This window comes from Photinus pyralis, unplaced genomic scaffold, assembly GCF_008802855.1.
Source record: "Photinus pyralis isolate 1611_PpyrPB1 unplaced genomic scaffold, Ppyr1.3 Ppyr1.4_LG5, whole genome shotgun sequence".
Lineage (NCBI taxonomy): Eukaryota > Metazoa > Arthropoda > Insecta > Coleoptera > Lampyridae > Photinus > Photinus pyralis.
In genome coordinates, this window is record NW_022170596.1 from 4681707 (window position 1) to 4697887 (window position 16181).

Sequence of the window (16181 nt, forward strand, 5' to 3'; positions counted from 1 at the left end):
ATTTAATGTTATTCTCGTATACAGCATGATTATTGCCATTTATAACTCATTCTAGATACAACTTGCACTTTTAATTATCCTGGTCATACTTTGAATTAAATGCATACAGATTCTACATAAACATGTTGTTTTACAATTTACAGTACTCCTTTGTTCCAAGCGCTGGCTACATGAATTACTGACCGATTTACGTGTTTTTATTTATATTTAGATACTGTATGTTCCCTTAGGGGCGATATTCAATACAAGTATGCAGAACTACATTTTAATTTATAATTGAATTTATTGCAGCGCATTTCGCTATTGTTTGCATGAATATGTTACTGTGTATTTACAGGGTGCTTCATCTGGGGGCTAGTGACGTACGTTAGGTGGTTGATTGTTACATATTGCACTTGGCATTGTGAATTAATTACTTGATACTAATGTTTGCCACATGTTTCTTTGTGTTTGTTGTAATGTGATACTATCGTTATGCTCCTACTATTTATTTGAACCGGGTGCTTATGATTATTAATATTTGGCAGGGTGACTTGTTTCGAATATGTACTGTGCTATATTTGATACCGATATTTAATATCTCGATTTGACGTAGCAGAGGCTGGCTAAAGTTCAGAACTTACATACGCAGAGATATACGTTTTATGTACTGTTTTTTGTGTCTTGTCTGAAAAGAGCCATCTTGCCGATATTGCTAATCAATCCGATTAGTGGATCCCTATATGTAGTGACCGAATATTGGTTTTGTGTCAGTCTTGTCTGTTATACCAGTGCAAATATATGTCAACTGTCAACGCCTACATAAATTCTGTATATTTTGTTTTTGATTATGTATGCGTGCGAGTTTGCCGATGGTTGCTCTGTCATTTGTGTTATGTCATAATTTGTCTTTTGATCGGTTATATGTCAGTATTCATGGTAGAGAGCTTGGAGTTCGGTAATTTATAACCTGGCACTTTATAACTAGTGGGTTGGAAGCCCTAGAAATGTCTGAATTAATGAGTTGGGGGTCCCGCTTTAGTCGTACATGAGGGCGCTGGCTAGGCCCGGCCTCACTTGCGCAGGGATTCGCTATAAAAGAGTGTGGCGTGTTCTCGTTATGACCTTTTGTTTTGTTAACAATTTGGGGTATCCTATGTGAAAGGCTCTTCTCTGAGAGGCCAACTCCTAGCGATTTCATACAATGCTGACATGTCATGACGAGCAACTGAAGACTACTCGGTGTGGGATTTGGACTGGCCATCCTATCCAATCCTATTATATGAATTTATTGTAATGTTTTAATGATTGTTTTTGTTATGTGTGTGTAATATTGATTCTTTAGGAATTCCAGTGGAGCCTGGGATTCGACATTGTATTGATGTACTTGACAACATGCATTATGCCATTACAGACAACTAATTTTGCTATAAAGTTCAATATTAATTTGTTGGTTGGGTTTTTTCTTGGTCGGTTCTTTTTTTCCCAGCCTATTTTTATATTTGTACTCGGTGAACTACCATTTTCTAAATTTAATCTTGCAATGCGAATTATTTGATTAAATCTCCGTTTTTAAAGCATATGTACTTGTTTTATTTGTATTCCTTACTTGAACCTCACTCCGACAAGCAACACATATCTTGTAGCGACTTTTAAAAACACAACGTAGTAAGTGGTCCTATTATTTTGTTATTCAGTTAGGTAGCTTTGTCTAGACGATCACGTGCCATGGGGTTCAGTTAGTTTGGGAGGGTAAGTTTTGAATTTAAATCTTGAATGCGCAGTCTCTCGGGGCTGGCCTGGGTACATCACAGGTTAAATCAAGGCAATTTCAAAAACAAAGATGGAAAATTATAAAAAATATGAAATGTTGCATACAAAAACACATATCAATAAATAAATGCTTTTAATAACACAAAAAACAACAAACACAAATATATGATGCTTCCTCGACCACCGCCGAGACTAAGATGCCAAACCAAAGATAATATTATAAGCCAAACGTAACAAGCGTTGGTGCTGGTACTCTCAAGATGGCGCAGACAGCTTTCCCTGTCTAAATCACAGTTGCCAGCTCCAAAATGTGTGCATCGTCGTAGTTGTATTCCAATTATCGACTGATCGCAAGAAAGCGAGAAAAAAAAACCTAATCTACAGGGTGTTGTATTAAAAGAAAATGTTTAGGTTGAATAGATTTTCCTTATTAACGAGCTCCTAGCGAGTTTATAATTTTGCGGTGTCTGTCCGTCTGTTAGCACGAAATCTCGATAACGAATGGACCAATTACGATCAAATTTAGTAGATTGATTCTTTATCAAATTTGAAGATCGAAGTTCGTGAATTGGCAATGTAGCCCAAAAAATAAGGAAGGCTCTTATGACATCTCCGTGAGTTATAAACCGAATTGCATGAAATTCAATATGCGTATAGCTTTAGCCATATAAATCGTAATTCCAAAAATTGAGCCTAATCGATCAACATTTTTGCGCATGCGCTGTGCCAACTTTCATATTTATGGAGGAATTTAAATGAAATTTGATACATAACCACTTGGAATAAAAGCAAATATAACGAGTTTCAAAATTTGGTTTTGCGCATGCGTAGTGCCAACTTCTTATTTATGGAAGCAATGAAATGAAATTTCATACATATACACTTTAAATAAAAGAAAAACTAACATCGGGATTAAAATTTGGTTTTGCACATGCTATAGCCATACCCAGGAGCTTGTTTCCTATATTTGTTTAGTTTATTTTATAGTCACATTGGTAGTTAACTAGTTTCATGGTAAGTAACAATAAAAAACTTGCCAAGATATTTAATAAATTTATTAAATTAGCTGCTAAATACTATCACGATAAATATTCGATTCTTAAAAAAATGATATTCGCCAAATCATATAACAGCATGATATGTGTACGAATATAAGTACCTATACTTAGTCAAAATAAAGTCGGCACTATTTCTAACTGGACCTATAAAACAAACCAACATTATGGCATTTCTTTTTATGCATAACTGAAGTTTAATTTTTCTAATTGTGCAATGCATTAGAAAAACTTCACTTCATAGTTCCGAATAGCCGTTACAAAGTAATAGTGCATCCACTACATTTTGATTGCGCAAAGAAATGTCATATTAATTCGGAGTACGAGTATGAATTTTTTGATGTGTGGCAAGAGTGCCGCTCTGTGCAAATGCTTGGCCACATATTCGACAAATGTACGGCCTTTCTCCGGTATGCGTCCGGATGTGTTTTTTGAGAGTTCCCTTAACGGCAAAGCTACGCCCACATTCGGAACAATTGTACGGTTTTTCCCCGCTATGAATACGCATGTGAATAATAAGCCTACCGCTCTGATTAAATCTGCGATTACACACTTTGCATTCGACCGGTTTCTCGCCTGTATGCGTTCTAATGTGCGCAGACAAGTAGCCAGATTGCGGAAAGTCCTTTCCACATATTTTACAAACGTGAGGCCTTTCGCCTGTATGCGTACGAACGTGTGTCATAAGTGTACCGGGCGCGGCAAAGCTTTTCTCGCAAACCTTGCACTTGTATGGCTTCTCGCCAGTGTGTATGAACGAATGAATTTTTAAATATGACAATTGAGCAAATCCTTTTCCGCAAACGTTACAAAGATAAGGTTTTTCACCGGTATGGATCAATTTGTGCCGCTCTAAGTTACTATGAAAACGGAATGTTTTATTGCAAATGTTACATGTGCGAGGTAGATTACGTTTCTTTATGACGCCATTCCTTTTTCTTGCCAGCTTAGTCTTCGAAGAGTCTTTATCAGTACACACGGGGATAGTATGAGATTCAAAGTGGCACTTTAAGGCTACTTCAGATTTAAATCTAAAAGAAAGATATCAATCTATTGAAGATTGCTGACAAAATACCCACTCTTTATGACACACTTGACATTGATATACTTCCTTGTGAAATCTTGTCATATGTCTCCTATATTCAGCTAAACCTAAACAAGATGCTTCACAAAGTTTGCACGGATATACTTTTCTTTTCAAAGCGTCATGAGGTGATTTATCCATTTCACTTGATATCATTTTCTGAAATCTTGGTCTTATTATCCTCAACTTTAACCACAGATGTAAATATGCTAGAGATAGCTCATAGTCATGTCACATGTTGTATGGTACACTCTCTCTAACAAAATTAATTTTAAATTTCCGGATTCTGCAATATTATGAGCTACCTCTAACACCTTTACATCTGCAATTCAATGCTAACATCATCCTCGTCAACATCATTCTTTCCCACGACCATAAGCCCTTGACAGCCATAGTCTAGAAGAACGAGTTTACTTTTTATTCTACCAAATTTCCCTTACCATCGCCATTGATATCGTTACCACCGCCGTCATCCATCGAATTCTCAGAGTTACCCACACTCATTTCGTTCTTTTCATCTTTAAAGTGACTGGTGGTTACGGGAAAAAGAGGTTGCATATAATGCCTTAAAGTATCATGCGACTTTTCGCACATTTTTCTGAATAAAAAGGACCTATTTACTTCTTCGGCACATTGTTCACAGATCTGCTTCGGAAGACCATCCTCCTCTAATATCTGAAAGTTACAATTCAATTCCCTTGGAGAATTCAAAAAAACACTAACCTGTATCGATGTTAAATACATCAACATCTCTGATAACGAGATCTGCTCCCCCTGGATTTGGTTTAATAAAAAAACGGATTTCGTTTTAATGTTCTCTGAAAGACACGTACGACACATATTCGAAAAGTTGAGCTCAAAATTCATATTTAAAATCTGGGCTGTTGAACGCTTTTTGTTTTTAGTTTGTTGTTCACTTAACAAATTTCTCTTCCGATAGATGGCACCTTTAAATTTTTAACTTAAAGTATTCTATACAGTGTGTTCCAACTAGAATCGGCACTTCTCTTATTATTAATTGGAGTCATTTATAAGATTTCTTATACGAAGTTGAGGCGACAAGGGTGGTTAAAGAGTAGGTACCAAATATGAGGTATACCATTGAATACGTAATTACTTCTTATGGTTTTCACGAAACAACGGTGAAATCAGAAAAACCGATCACATTCTCCAACAAAGTAACATTTTTTGAATGAAATCGTGTACCGTGTGATCCAACGCCACCAACGAGATTCTTGTAAATGCCTCTGCCGACCTACAAAGCCACCTCAGCGTGCTCAAGTGAATCAGTGCAAGTATGAGAAAAAATTGCTATAGCAACATAAATAAAATATCTCGGCCTTCATCTAGACCAAAGACCACGAACTTTTTATAAGTTCGTGCCAAAGGCTCATGTGGAAAAAACTAAACATAACATTCAGACAAATGCAATGCCTCGTAAGCAGAAAATCAAAACTCTCACTGAACAACAAAATATAATATACCTACAAAACTATACTTGTTGTCACAACCGAAATACTGCAAATAACCCTAACTCGACTCTACAACAAGCAGATACCTACAACATCAGCAAATGGTATAATTCCCTAGCTATGGACATCAAAAGCATGCCTTACAAAAAATTTAGATTAGATACCATGTCGAGGTTATTGCAGGAACAATCTTCTTCTAACTGATATTTTTATAATTTAATTGGAGGTTCATTTTTGCTAGATAGGTATATTATTATTTATTTTTTTTTAAATTTTCTGTTAATGAACGGAATCACATGGGTTAGATGAAAGAGCAGAAATGTTATGTTTCATTCCATTACTGAATCTCGCCCTTTGTACCGTTTCTATGTAATTAACCTAGGTACCTATTAAATTCATTTATTATTATTATTATTATCCCTCTCTTGTTTTGGGCCCTCAACAAGCATGCGCTCAATTACAGAGTGACCCGCATAATGCTATTTAGAGGTGCCTCTGCAGAAGGTCTTAAGTTGGTCTATACTACTGTTTTTATTTAAATTATCTCACAATATCAATACAAACAAAGCTAAAATGTTAGGTATCGAGCGAATGCGTGATGATATAGTTGTACCGATTGATAATATATTTATATGAATCAAATTTATGAAAAGTTAGCCATAGTTTTCTCTCGATAATTATCGCTACTTATCGATTAATCGATAATTAATGATCGTTCATTTTCGAAGACGTCAACAATAATCGATTATTATCGAACGCTCACGATCATTATTGAATATCAAAAGTTATCGATTATTATTGAAAGTTATCGATAACCAACAGTTATGGATTATTATCGAAAGTTATGGATAACTATCAAACGTTATTGATTAACGATTAAACGCTAATGATCGGACTAAACAGACGTAATGATAAATCAATATCAATTTCATTTATCGTCCAGCACTAACCAGTACGATCTTCGCTAAAGCTATGGCGAGCTCAAATTTCATGCAACAAAGGAACATGTCATGGCAAGACAATATAAAGTCATTAATTCTTCAATGCCAAGTGCAATACGCAACAATCAAAGCCTGAACGTACGCCACTCACCCCCAGATGAAGCACCCTGTAAATAAACAGTAACATATTCATGCAAAAGAAAGGAAATGTGCTGCAAGAAATTCAGTTATAAATTAAGTACCGATGTTTTCAAATACAGCACCATCCACGAATCGCTATAATATTTATTAGATCGTTTAATTCTGCATACTCGTATTGAATATCATCCCTAAGAGAACATACTGTATCTAAATACAAATAAAAACACGTAAATCCGTCAGTAATTCATATTGCGGGTTGGCAGGCAAAACCAGCGCTAGGAACAAAGTAGTTCCGTAAATTGGAAAACAACATACCTATTTATGTAAAATCTCTATGCATTTAATTCAAAGTACGCTCAGCATAATATTATAAAAGAACAATTTGTATTTGTAATGCGCTATAAATGACAATGGCCATGCTGTACTGGAATGTTGTTAATTTGGCAAATAATCTAACACAATCATATAATTACTAGATGGATGCAATAAATGTAAAGATCGACTACATCACCAGAGTAATTGCCATCGAAACAGCCACAGTAACTATTCAAAAAACCAAATTACGACTGCCTCTCAGTAAAGCACACATACATCTGCCCAAAATTTCCCCTTTTAAGCCAATCGTAGACGAAAATGCGTCCAGTCGTTGGTCAATATGCATCATTAGCTGCCTTCATATAGCGTTATTTTTGACACTTTTATTGTAAATTATGGCCCATTTGAATGTAAGAGATAGAAGAAAAACACAGGAACGAAACAAAGCGCAATCTTGGATTCTTTCGTCGCGCCAGGGGCGGGTTCGGGAATATTTAAATCGAATTTTAGCTGTCAACATTTCAGAAAAATGCAAATAACGCCCTCAAATATGAAAGTTAGTATCCCTAGCGTCACAAGCAAAAATGCAATGGTCTTAAATTGTAGCAAAATAATGAATACATTCTTCTTTTCAATTGTATATTGTACTCATAACATTTCCATAACTTAAATTAACACCTTATTCACTTTCACTTGAATCTGAATCTTTCAATGCTTTCGCCTTATCCAACTTTCGACTTCTTCTCGCTTCAAAATCGGAACCCTCCTCGTCAGATGAATAAATACCGCCACCTAAAATGAAAGCAGTAAAAATGACAATCCGATTAGTTACACCAATTTACCTCGAGTTTGTGCAACCGCCGCGCCAGATTTGTACTTATTTTTAATAGCATTAAGGGAAATGACGCCCTCTTCATCACTACCGTCTTCCTCTCGAAACGTTTCTCTTGCGTGAGACCTTGTACCCCCCTCGCCTCGTTTGCGGGTTTTTGTAATTCTAACAGTTTGTCTCAATTTCTCTTCCTCTTTCTAATAAGATATACCGACATAAGCTAATAATTACTAAAATGCTTTACCTTGAGCAGTGTTTTCCTATCTTGATCCGGATCAACTCCCACTTGCGATAGAATTTTAATACCAGAAACTTTCTGCGAACGATCTGCCAGAGATAAAGTCATTTTCCTGTGAGTAAAACTTTCGGTTGAATGCGGTCGGAAGCTTAGTTTTGTACGGAATACTGCTTGACCCTGTAGACCGGTACCTTGACGTATGAACAGGTGATTATGGTCTCCCTGCATGTTATACAAAAATAAAACGTAAGAGCAAAACATAAACTGTACCTGTAATGGCTGTTTGTAAACGTCAAAGATTTCGGAACCCAAATGTAGAGAGAGAGAACCATCCGACCACCGTACGAATCGTGCGTTGGATTCTTTGAATGTGTTGCCTTCCTTATCTACATCTTCGCGCCATCTTATTGTGTTTTCTACCTTTAATTTCAGTCTGTAAAACACCAAACAGTCTGTGAGATTAACACAACAATCGAAATGGAGCTGAGGTTGGGTTAAAAGGTATGGAAACACTACACAAACGTTTGTTATGTCACGTGCGAACAAAGATTTTAAAAGACCTCATAGTAGACCACACATGGTAACAACCATACGCCCCAAATCGGCTAGAAATAAGAGATACTAGTGCGGCAACGCTGGCAAGTCTGTAAGCTAACTACAGTGATAGAAGTAGTTGATATTTTGGAGAATCCAACTAACTTGTAAAATTAAAGTTAATTGTTTTTTTTTAAATCAGCACTTTTTAGTTCCTTGTGCATTCCCCGACGATGTTGGATGCGTTATTGCAACCACTTTCTCTCTCCGTCCGTCCGAGGCCTTAACCACTCTGACAGTTTTCAATATATTTAGTTAGTTCTTTTTGCATTTGGTAGCTCAGAAACCTAATCCAAGAAAAAATCTTTTTTTAATTCTAACCACAGTTGGTTCGTGCCAAGTCTATTTCCTCACTTATAGATACATTTATTGAAATTTTAACTATAGACGTTTTTAATAAAAGGTAAACACATCCGAACCAATAAAAATCAGATGTGCGCATGCAACTTTCTTATTTATTAATATATTTTGTTGGAATTTTACCACAGGCCCTTAAGTAGCACACAAATCTCCAGAACTTTGTCCATTTAACCAAATCTCTAACTTTAATAATAACAAACTTATTCATGTAACCTCATCTGATTTGGGTCACCCTGTATAACATACAGTATGTCATACAGTAGAAACATTCAAGACTCAACTATAACCCAAAGAATACTACCCCTTCGAAACAAATAGCATGGTATCTTGCTTATCTTTGGAGCTATGATGTTGCTTAAAATGAGGCAAAGTTAAATCTCTATGACAGCATTAGAACACTTTTGGAATAGAAATTTGAATATATTGTTTTTTACGGCGATCAATGTTTGGATTTTTTCCTGGTTAAAATGAAGACCACACACTATAGTTTTTTATTACGTTTACATATCGTAGTTCACTCACCGTGTAAACGACTTAAGGAGAGCAAAGAGAGATTTTGAGTTTTTCGAGTTCTTGAATTTTGAGTTTTTTGTTTGTGACTTTTTTTGTTTTTTTTTAGTATGGTTTTGAATTTTTTCAGTTTTTGGGATATAATTTTTGAGTTTTTGTGTTCGGGTTTTTTTAGTTTTTATGTGTGGGTTTTTAAGTTTTTGTGTTTTTTAGCAAGTTTTCGAGTTTTTTGGGTTTCAGTATTTTTGATTTTTTAATTTTTTTAATCTTTGGGTGTTGAGTTTTCCGATTTTTCAGTTTTTTTGAGTTTTCCAGTTTTTGGGCTTTTCAGTTTTTGGTTTTTTAAGTTGTCACGATTTATTTTTTCCATTACAATTGATCACGGTATATTTACTTGTTGAAAGATCCTTTTGAGAGATGTCTCCCTCTATTGTTGGAATTTGACCAACGCAATTGTACCACGTAATGCGTGTAGATTTTAAGTTTCTTTCTGTCGAGAACCATATCGAGTTACACTTCGTTTAATCAAACGGATGAATTTTGTAAAACGCATGAAATTTTAATTACCATCATCAATAAAGAGTAATATCTGGCGATTGGATTCTTAATTGGGGATTCCGCAGTAATTAATACGGATTCACCTATATAACTCCAATAGCGAAGATATAATTGCGTTTTTTGTTTCTTATCGTTCGGGTGATATTTGTGTACTACAATTTCTCTATCGACAATTGCTGCTTCATCTACAATTAGCCCCCTCATTTAAGGGGTATTTACATTTTATGACATCAACGAATAGGGTTATCTTTGCTTTCTTTTAGGTGTTTTTTAATTGTACGTACCAGTTTAAATTTCGGATATGTCACATTACATACGCAACTGGTTCAACGTACAAGTTGTAACCTTGGATTTCATTAACCTACCCTACGTGGTACGATGCCCCTAACATATCTTTCACCTGCTGATAACAAGTGGTTATTTTACTGTGAAATGGATGAACGGGTTATGAACGAGATTTCATACCAGGGATCGACTCTCAACAGAGTTTTTGAGCTTTAGTTTTTTGGTTTTTGAGTTTTCAGTTTTTAAGTTTTTCAGTTTGAGTTTTCCGGTTTTTCAGTATTTGAGTTTTTTCAATTTTTGGGTTTGTGAGTTGAGTTTTTGGGTTGTAGTTTTAGAGTTTTTGCAATTTTGGGGTTTTGCATCTCAGTGGTAATGGCAAGCTTGAAAAAGAACTAGCTCTGGTTACAACAATTTAGAGTTCAAATTTCCGGTAACACTATTGCTATACAGTCGATAACTAGTGAAGGAAGACCGTCTTTCTAGACCCCGTAAAGCTTCCATTTGGGCGTGGGGGAACCTGACGACCTGGCTGTGGTTGTGAGGCGGCGACTGGAAGGGCAGAACTCCTGGGAAAAGGTAGGCAGCTGGTACCTCCTCCACATAGCTGTGAAAGATCAACCTCAAGGAAGGTTGGTAATTTTCGGCACATAGGAAAAGGACCAGTGTAACCTAATCGCCGTGGGTGGGGGTGGGACTCAGTTATGGGTTTTTCTCTCTTAAGGTGAGGGTTAGTAACTCTGCCGAAGCAGAGGTGGGAGTAGTAGCTGCTACAGGAGCAACTGCAAGTTTGCCAAGGCAACCTGTGGTCAGTGCTCCAGCGTCAGAAACTCTCCTGGGCTAATTACGAAGTGGGTAGAGTTTGTGGATATTGAGGCAAAGGAGAACAAAGCTACAGCCGACTGGAAAGCCCATAAAGTAAACCTAAGGCTATATTATGAGGTGTCAAAGAGAAGCATGGAAGAGTTTTTGCAGCTCTATAAAATCCACCTCCTCAGCATTCCGCATAAATAAAATTCTAATATTATAACCCAGCTCGCCTCAGAGGAAAGGATGGTTCCTACACAGACAACCTCTCCAAAACAGCCGAGACATTGAGAGATGCGCACTTTTCCAGAGCCATCACAGCGCCATATCCCCAACTAGTCAGAGGCAACCTTCTTTAATTTCATGGAGAATTACTGGGCGGTTGCTACTCAGATGGTGGATGTGGCGAAGTGGGGTGCGTCCCACTTCTGTAGAACTTAACTGTAAACAGCCTCTTCTATCGCCTCAATGACAGGGGTACTATACGGGGTATTGATATCATGGAGAATTACTGGGCGGTTGCCTAAAAAAAAGGTAGAGATGGTGCAGCCTGTGGCGAGAGTGGGGTGCGTCCCACTTCTGTAAAACTTAAAAAAAACTGTAAACAGCCTCTTCCATCGCCAGGTCAATGACAGGGGTACTATACGCATGGGGTATGCGGATGATTGTTACGCGCGTCTACTATCAATCGGCAAATTAGTTTTGCTTTTATTTAAAGTATGTATGAAATTTCATTTAATTGCTTCCATAAATAAGAAAGTTGGCACTGCACATCCTACACAAAACCAAATTTGGAAAATGGCGCTACATTTGCTTTTATTCCAAGTGGCTATGTATCAAATTTCATTTAAATACCTTAATAAATAAAAAATTTGCAATTCGGTTTATAAATGGTCGAGATGTGTTTTATATGGCTAAAGCTATGCAATTTCATGCAATTCGGTTCATAACTCACGGAGATGTCAAAAGGGCCTTCTTTATTTTTTGTGCTACATTGCCAATTCACGAACTCCGATCTACAAATTTGATAAAGAATCCACCTACTAAATTTTATCGTAATCGGTCCATTCGTTATCGAGAAATCGTGCTAACAGACGGACAGACACTGCAAAATTATAAACTCACTAGGGCTCGTTAATAAATACACGTGATATATATCTCACTACACTCAAAGATCATACTACACTAGATAGCCAGCGTATATGCAAGAGTTGTTTCGCGTTTAAGTAGTTCCATAAAAATATTTATAGGGGGCTCTCAAAGTTAAGAACGTAACTGATTCATCCGAAGCCGTCTTCGTACGAGTTCGAATCATATCATAAATACAAAGAGTGATTATTGTCTAAACACGAGACACATAAACATGACCTACTGAACACTCCTCACTATCATTGGGATAAAATTACATTTGTAAGTGGGCGTCATTCAAGACGAGGTAGATTCTATTAGTCAGGACGTTACAATGAAAGAAATAATTTGAAAGTTGTACACAGTATTCCCTTTGCTTTTTTTTAACCAGCGCTAACCAATACATTTTCCAGATTTTCGGATTAAATTAATAATTGCAAAAGCGTCTTTTTTCTTAGCATAATTTCTGAAAACTCATAGTTGCACGTATCTACGATACTTTAGCAAATCTTCAAATATAATATCATAGATTTAAATATACTATAAATCTGTGATAATATGCACCTACTTATCCAGGCATATTTACATTGTAACCACTCATTTATCTAATTTAGATTTGTTGTAATTAAGCATTTTATGATTGGGATAAACGAGATATCCCGATTAGCCTCCTACATAATAAAATTGTGTCCAGCTAAAGTGAGTCGGAACTAGAAGCGAGTGTGGTTAAAATTTCAAAGAAATATCTTCATAAATATGAAAGTTGGCATTGCGCAGTCTGCGCAAAATATGGAAAATACGAAACTGATCGAAATGGGCAAATATAGACCATAACGGCTATCAATTAGCGAAAACCCGAAGTCTCTAGGTGGCCCAGGGGCCGAGATCTCGATGGAACGGATGGACGGACGGACGGACAGACGGAAACACGAGCACATAAGCTTTACCTCAACTTCGTTGTGTTACGATAAAAAATTTAATTTAAAACAAGATGTGAATATTCGGTATTTTAATTTACAGTAAGGTAACCAGATAAAAACATCTATAACACCCACACAAGGTTGCGCTTAGGAATGACACCGATATCCCATACAATAGCCCTTTATTCTAAAAATAACTGTGCTTTGCCATTTCGCGCGTCTTCTTACCCCGCCAGGTAGTTTGTACTATTCTCATAAAAACATAGCCGCTGGAGGACGCAGTCGACTTATTTGGCGGGACGAATTATGAGAGTCTAAAATTTATACAGCGCTGTCTATCTAGTGTAGTATGATCTTTGCTACACTCCCTCACTCCCATTGTGATATTTCATGATTTTTTCTAACCCCTCCCCCCTTCATGATTCACGTGATTAATGGACGACTCCTAAAGTTACTTCCACTCAGTGTTGCCAATTTGGTGATTTTGTCACTAGATCTGGTGAATTTCAAGATTAATTTCGGACTTTTTCATCACGATTCAGGCATAAAACCTAGTGATTTTCAACATCATGTGGAGACTATCTGGTGATTTCAAGAACAACAGCAGTGCTATATATATAAAAGTGTGAATTTTGGAAATGTTCACGTTTTTTCAATAAAAATGTGTATTCATTTAATTTAAAAAGTCCTATTTCCTGTAGTAGGTAAGTAGTAATATTATGTTATGAAAGAAACAGGATACGAAGAATCGCATACGATTGATTTTCAGTAGGGGAATTTTTTGGCAGCTTTCGGAAACGCGACTTTTAATTTGGCTCATATTCAATAGCACTGATCCTTGAACTTGTAGAAATCGATTGGTAAAGGTTTGACATCACTGTCTCTTTTCGTTCTCGAGCTATACGAGGAACGGACGGACGCACAAAGCCGTCACATAAGGGACATTTTTTTCTTTCGAAAAATTCCCCTAAACACTAATGATGTGAATTTAGGGAATTTGTCAAATGTTGTTGCATACTTATTTAATAATAAAATTGGTGGTTTTGTTGTGAAAATCACTAGATTTTGGAGAAAAAAAATCACCAATCCATCCACCTAGTGACTTCCAGGCGGCCATTCTCAGATTTGTCATTTACTACTTGGCAACACTGCTTACACTTGCATACGTTAAGTGTCTTGTATGAACTATTACTATATCTACTGAGCAAACATACCGTGCACGCCCCTCTTCGTCCAATGTTTCTTCCTCATCAATTTCATCCTCGTAGGTTTCTTGATCGAAAGGACGCGTCTCGACAGAAAGGAAATTGGGCAACTTTACAAAATGAATATCTCTACCAAGGTCACAACTAATTTTCGGAATTTCAACATCAATCCTTGTTTCCGGAACAGGTTCAGGTTCGGGCTCCTTCTCTTCCTCCTAAAACAATTAATTGCAACTAAACAAACTAAGCTATGACTTACTTCTTCAATCAGTGGTCTTCGTTCATTTTCATCAACATCAGAGAGTCTTTCTCGTGCATCAGCATCACTTCTACCACCTTCACTACCCCGTTCCACATCTTCACCTTTATCCCTTTCTTCTTCACTACTTATATCATCGGCGTCCCCAAACAAAGCGGCCGCGCTTGGTTCTTGTTGTTCTACAAAATGGATAAACACAAAGAATTCCACCTCCGTATACAATACCTTCATTTTCACTTTCAGAGTCGATAAGTCTATGCTTCTTTTTTGCTTCACCTTCCTGCGAAGTGGATCGCTTTCGTTTACTCACCACATCGCTACCTGGACTTCCCCCATCAATTTCCAAATTGGGACTATTGGATCTACTATTATCTTGAGATGCGTTCCGATTCTGAGAAGGAGATTTGGAGCCACGTGAATGTGACCTGGACCTAAAACCAAACTTTGGTATCGAAAAAAGACATGTCTACAACTCACCTCGATTTTGATCTATTTGATTCAGCACTTCTTGATCTATTAGATTCCTTCGAGCCAGACCTAGACCTTTGAGAACCAGAACCTGACCTATTTGACGCTTTTGAATTTCTTGAGCTGGACCTCGAACGGTGAGACTCTTGTGAACGGGATCTATTGGACGTCTTTGAATTGCGCGAACCCGAACGGCTAGAAGCTCGTGATTGCGAGCGATTAGATGCGTGTGAGCCTGATCGGTTGGATGCTTGTGAACCCGAACGGTTAGATGCTCGAGATCCTGAACGGTTAGACGCTCGAGAACCAGACCGACTTGTTGCACGAGACCCGGAGTGATTTGACGCCTGAGAACCCGAACGATTTGAGGCGCGTGAGCCTGATCTGTTCGACACACGAGAACCAGATCGAGAACGAGATTTGTTAGAGCCAGGTGATGCAGAGCGACTACCACTTCTAGATCGGTTAGAGGCGCCAGATCTATTTGAGGTTGCTGAACCAGCACTTTGTGATCTTTGCGATTTATTGGAAGCCGGACTTTGAGAACGCGATTTGTTTGAATGTTCTGATGCTACCGAATTCGAACGTTGTGAGCCTCCAGAACGCGAACCACTTCGACTCCGACCAGTGGAAGGCGATCTATTTCTAAACGTGGTGGGTGAATTAGAAGGGGACCTATCAAGTCCATAGCCAGGAGTTGGAGCTGGTCCTTGGACTGATGGGCTCAAACTTCGTTGTGATTCAATATCGGAATCCGATCCGGATGCCATCACGGACCCTGGCAAGAGTTTTCACTGTGGGAAATTGTGAAATTTTTAGACAAAAATTACAAACATAACACCCGACATAACCTCACAGGAAAACAGACAACATAAGCCATGGACCGTGGCTCAATAAGACTACTGTGGTGATAATGTACCGGATGTCTAAATAAGAATTGGTATAATCTGTTCACTCAACAGATGCAGTTAAGCCACTCCCAATAAGTTTTGGCCAATGTAATATCAGACCCGTTTCACAGTCACAAAAATTATAAAAACCACGAAATTTAAAATCGCATGTCACATTGTATGACTAAAGCGCGGTTTAGACGCTACGATAAATTGTAACAATTTATCGTAACGATCAATCGTTACGATTTATCGTTGTGTGTGAACAGAGGATTGTAGCGATTTATTGGAATTGAAATTGGATTGGATGGTTGATGGTGGCCGGCTTCAATTGCCGCGAATCGTAGCGATAAATTGGAACGTGTAAACA

The 16181-nt window shown here is 37.4% G+C and overlaps 2 protein-coding genes across 3 annotated transcripts; both read right to left on the reverse strand.

Annotated features, from left to right (window-relative positions):
- Window positions 1-2792: 2792 nt before the first annotated feature.
- Window positions 2793-4828, reverse strand: LOC116172445 (gastrula zinc finger protein XlCGF57.1-like). Its single transcript, XM_031489661.1, has 5 exons — window positions 4615-4828; window positions 4332-4566; window positions 4232-4287; window positions 3887-4050; window positions 2793-3838 (listed from the first exon to the last, which is right to left on the reverse strand). Exons 1-5 carry the CDS (start codon window positions 4756-4758, stop codon window positions 3118-3120), a joined length of 1320 nt encoding a protein of 439 aa, XP_031345521.1. The 5' UTR covers window positions 4759-4828; the 3' UTR covers window positions 2793-3117.
- Window positions 4829-7385: 2557 nt separating this feature from the next.
- Window positions 7386-15901, reverse strand: LOC116171423 (another transcription unit protein-like). Of its 2 annotated transcripts, XM_031488261.1 has the most exons (9): window positions 15773-15901; window positions 14931-15715; window positions 14679-14884; window positions 14454-14632; window positions 14204-14409; window positions 8101-8263; window positions 7837-8052; window positions 7603-7789; window positions 7386-7552 (listed from the first exon to the last, which is right to left on the reverse strand). In XM_031488261.1, the coding sequence occupies exons 2-9, from the start codon at window positions 15689-15691 to the stop codon at window positions 7440-7442; spliced, it is 2031 nt and encodes a 676-aa protein (XP_031344121.1). In that variant the 5' UTR covers window positions 15692-15715; window positions 15773-15901; the 3' UTR covers window positions 7386-7439. The 2 variants fall into 2 exon arrangements, with proteins under 2 accessions (XP_031344121.1, XP_031344120.1); XM_031488260.1 differs by having other exon boundaries at window positions 14931-15877.
- Between the last annotated feature and the right edge of the window lie 280 nt (window positions 15902-16181).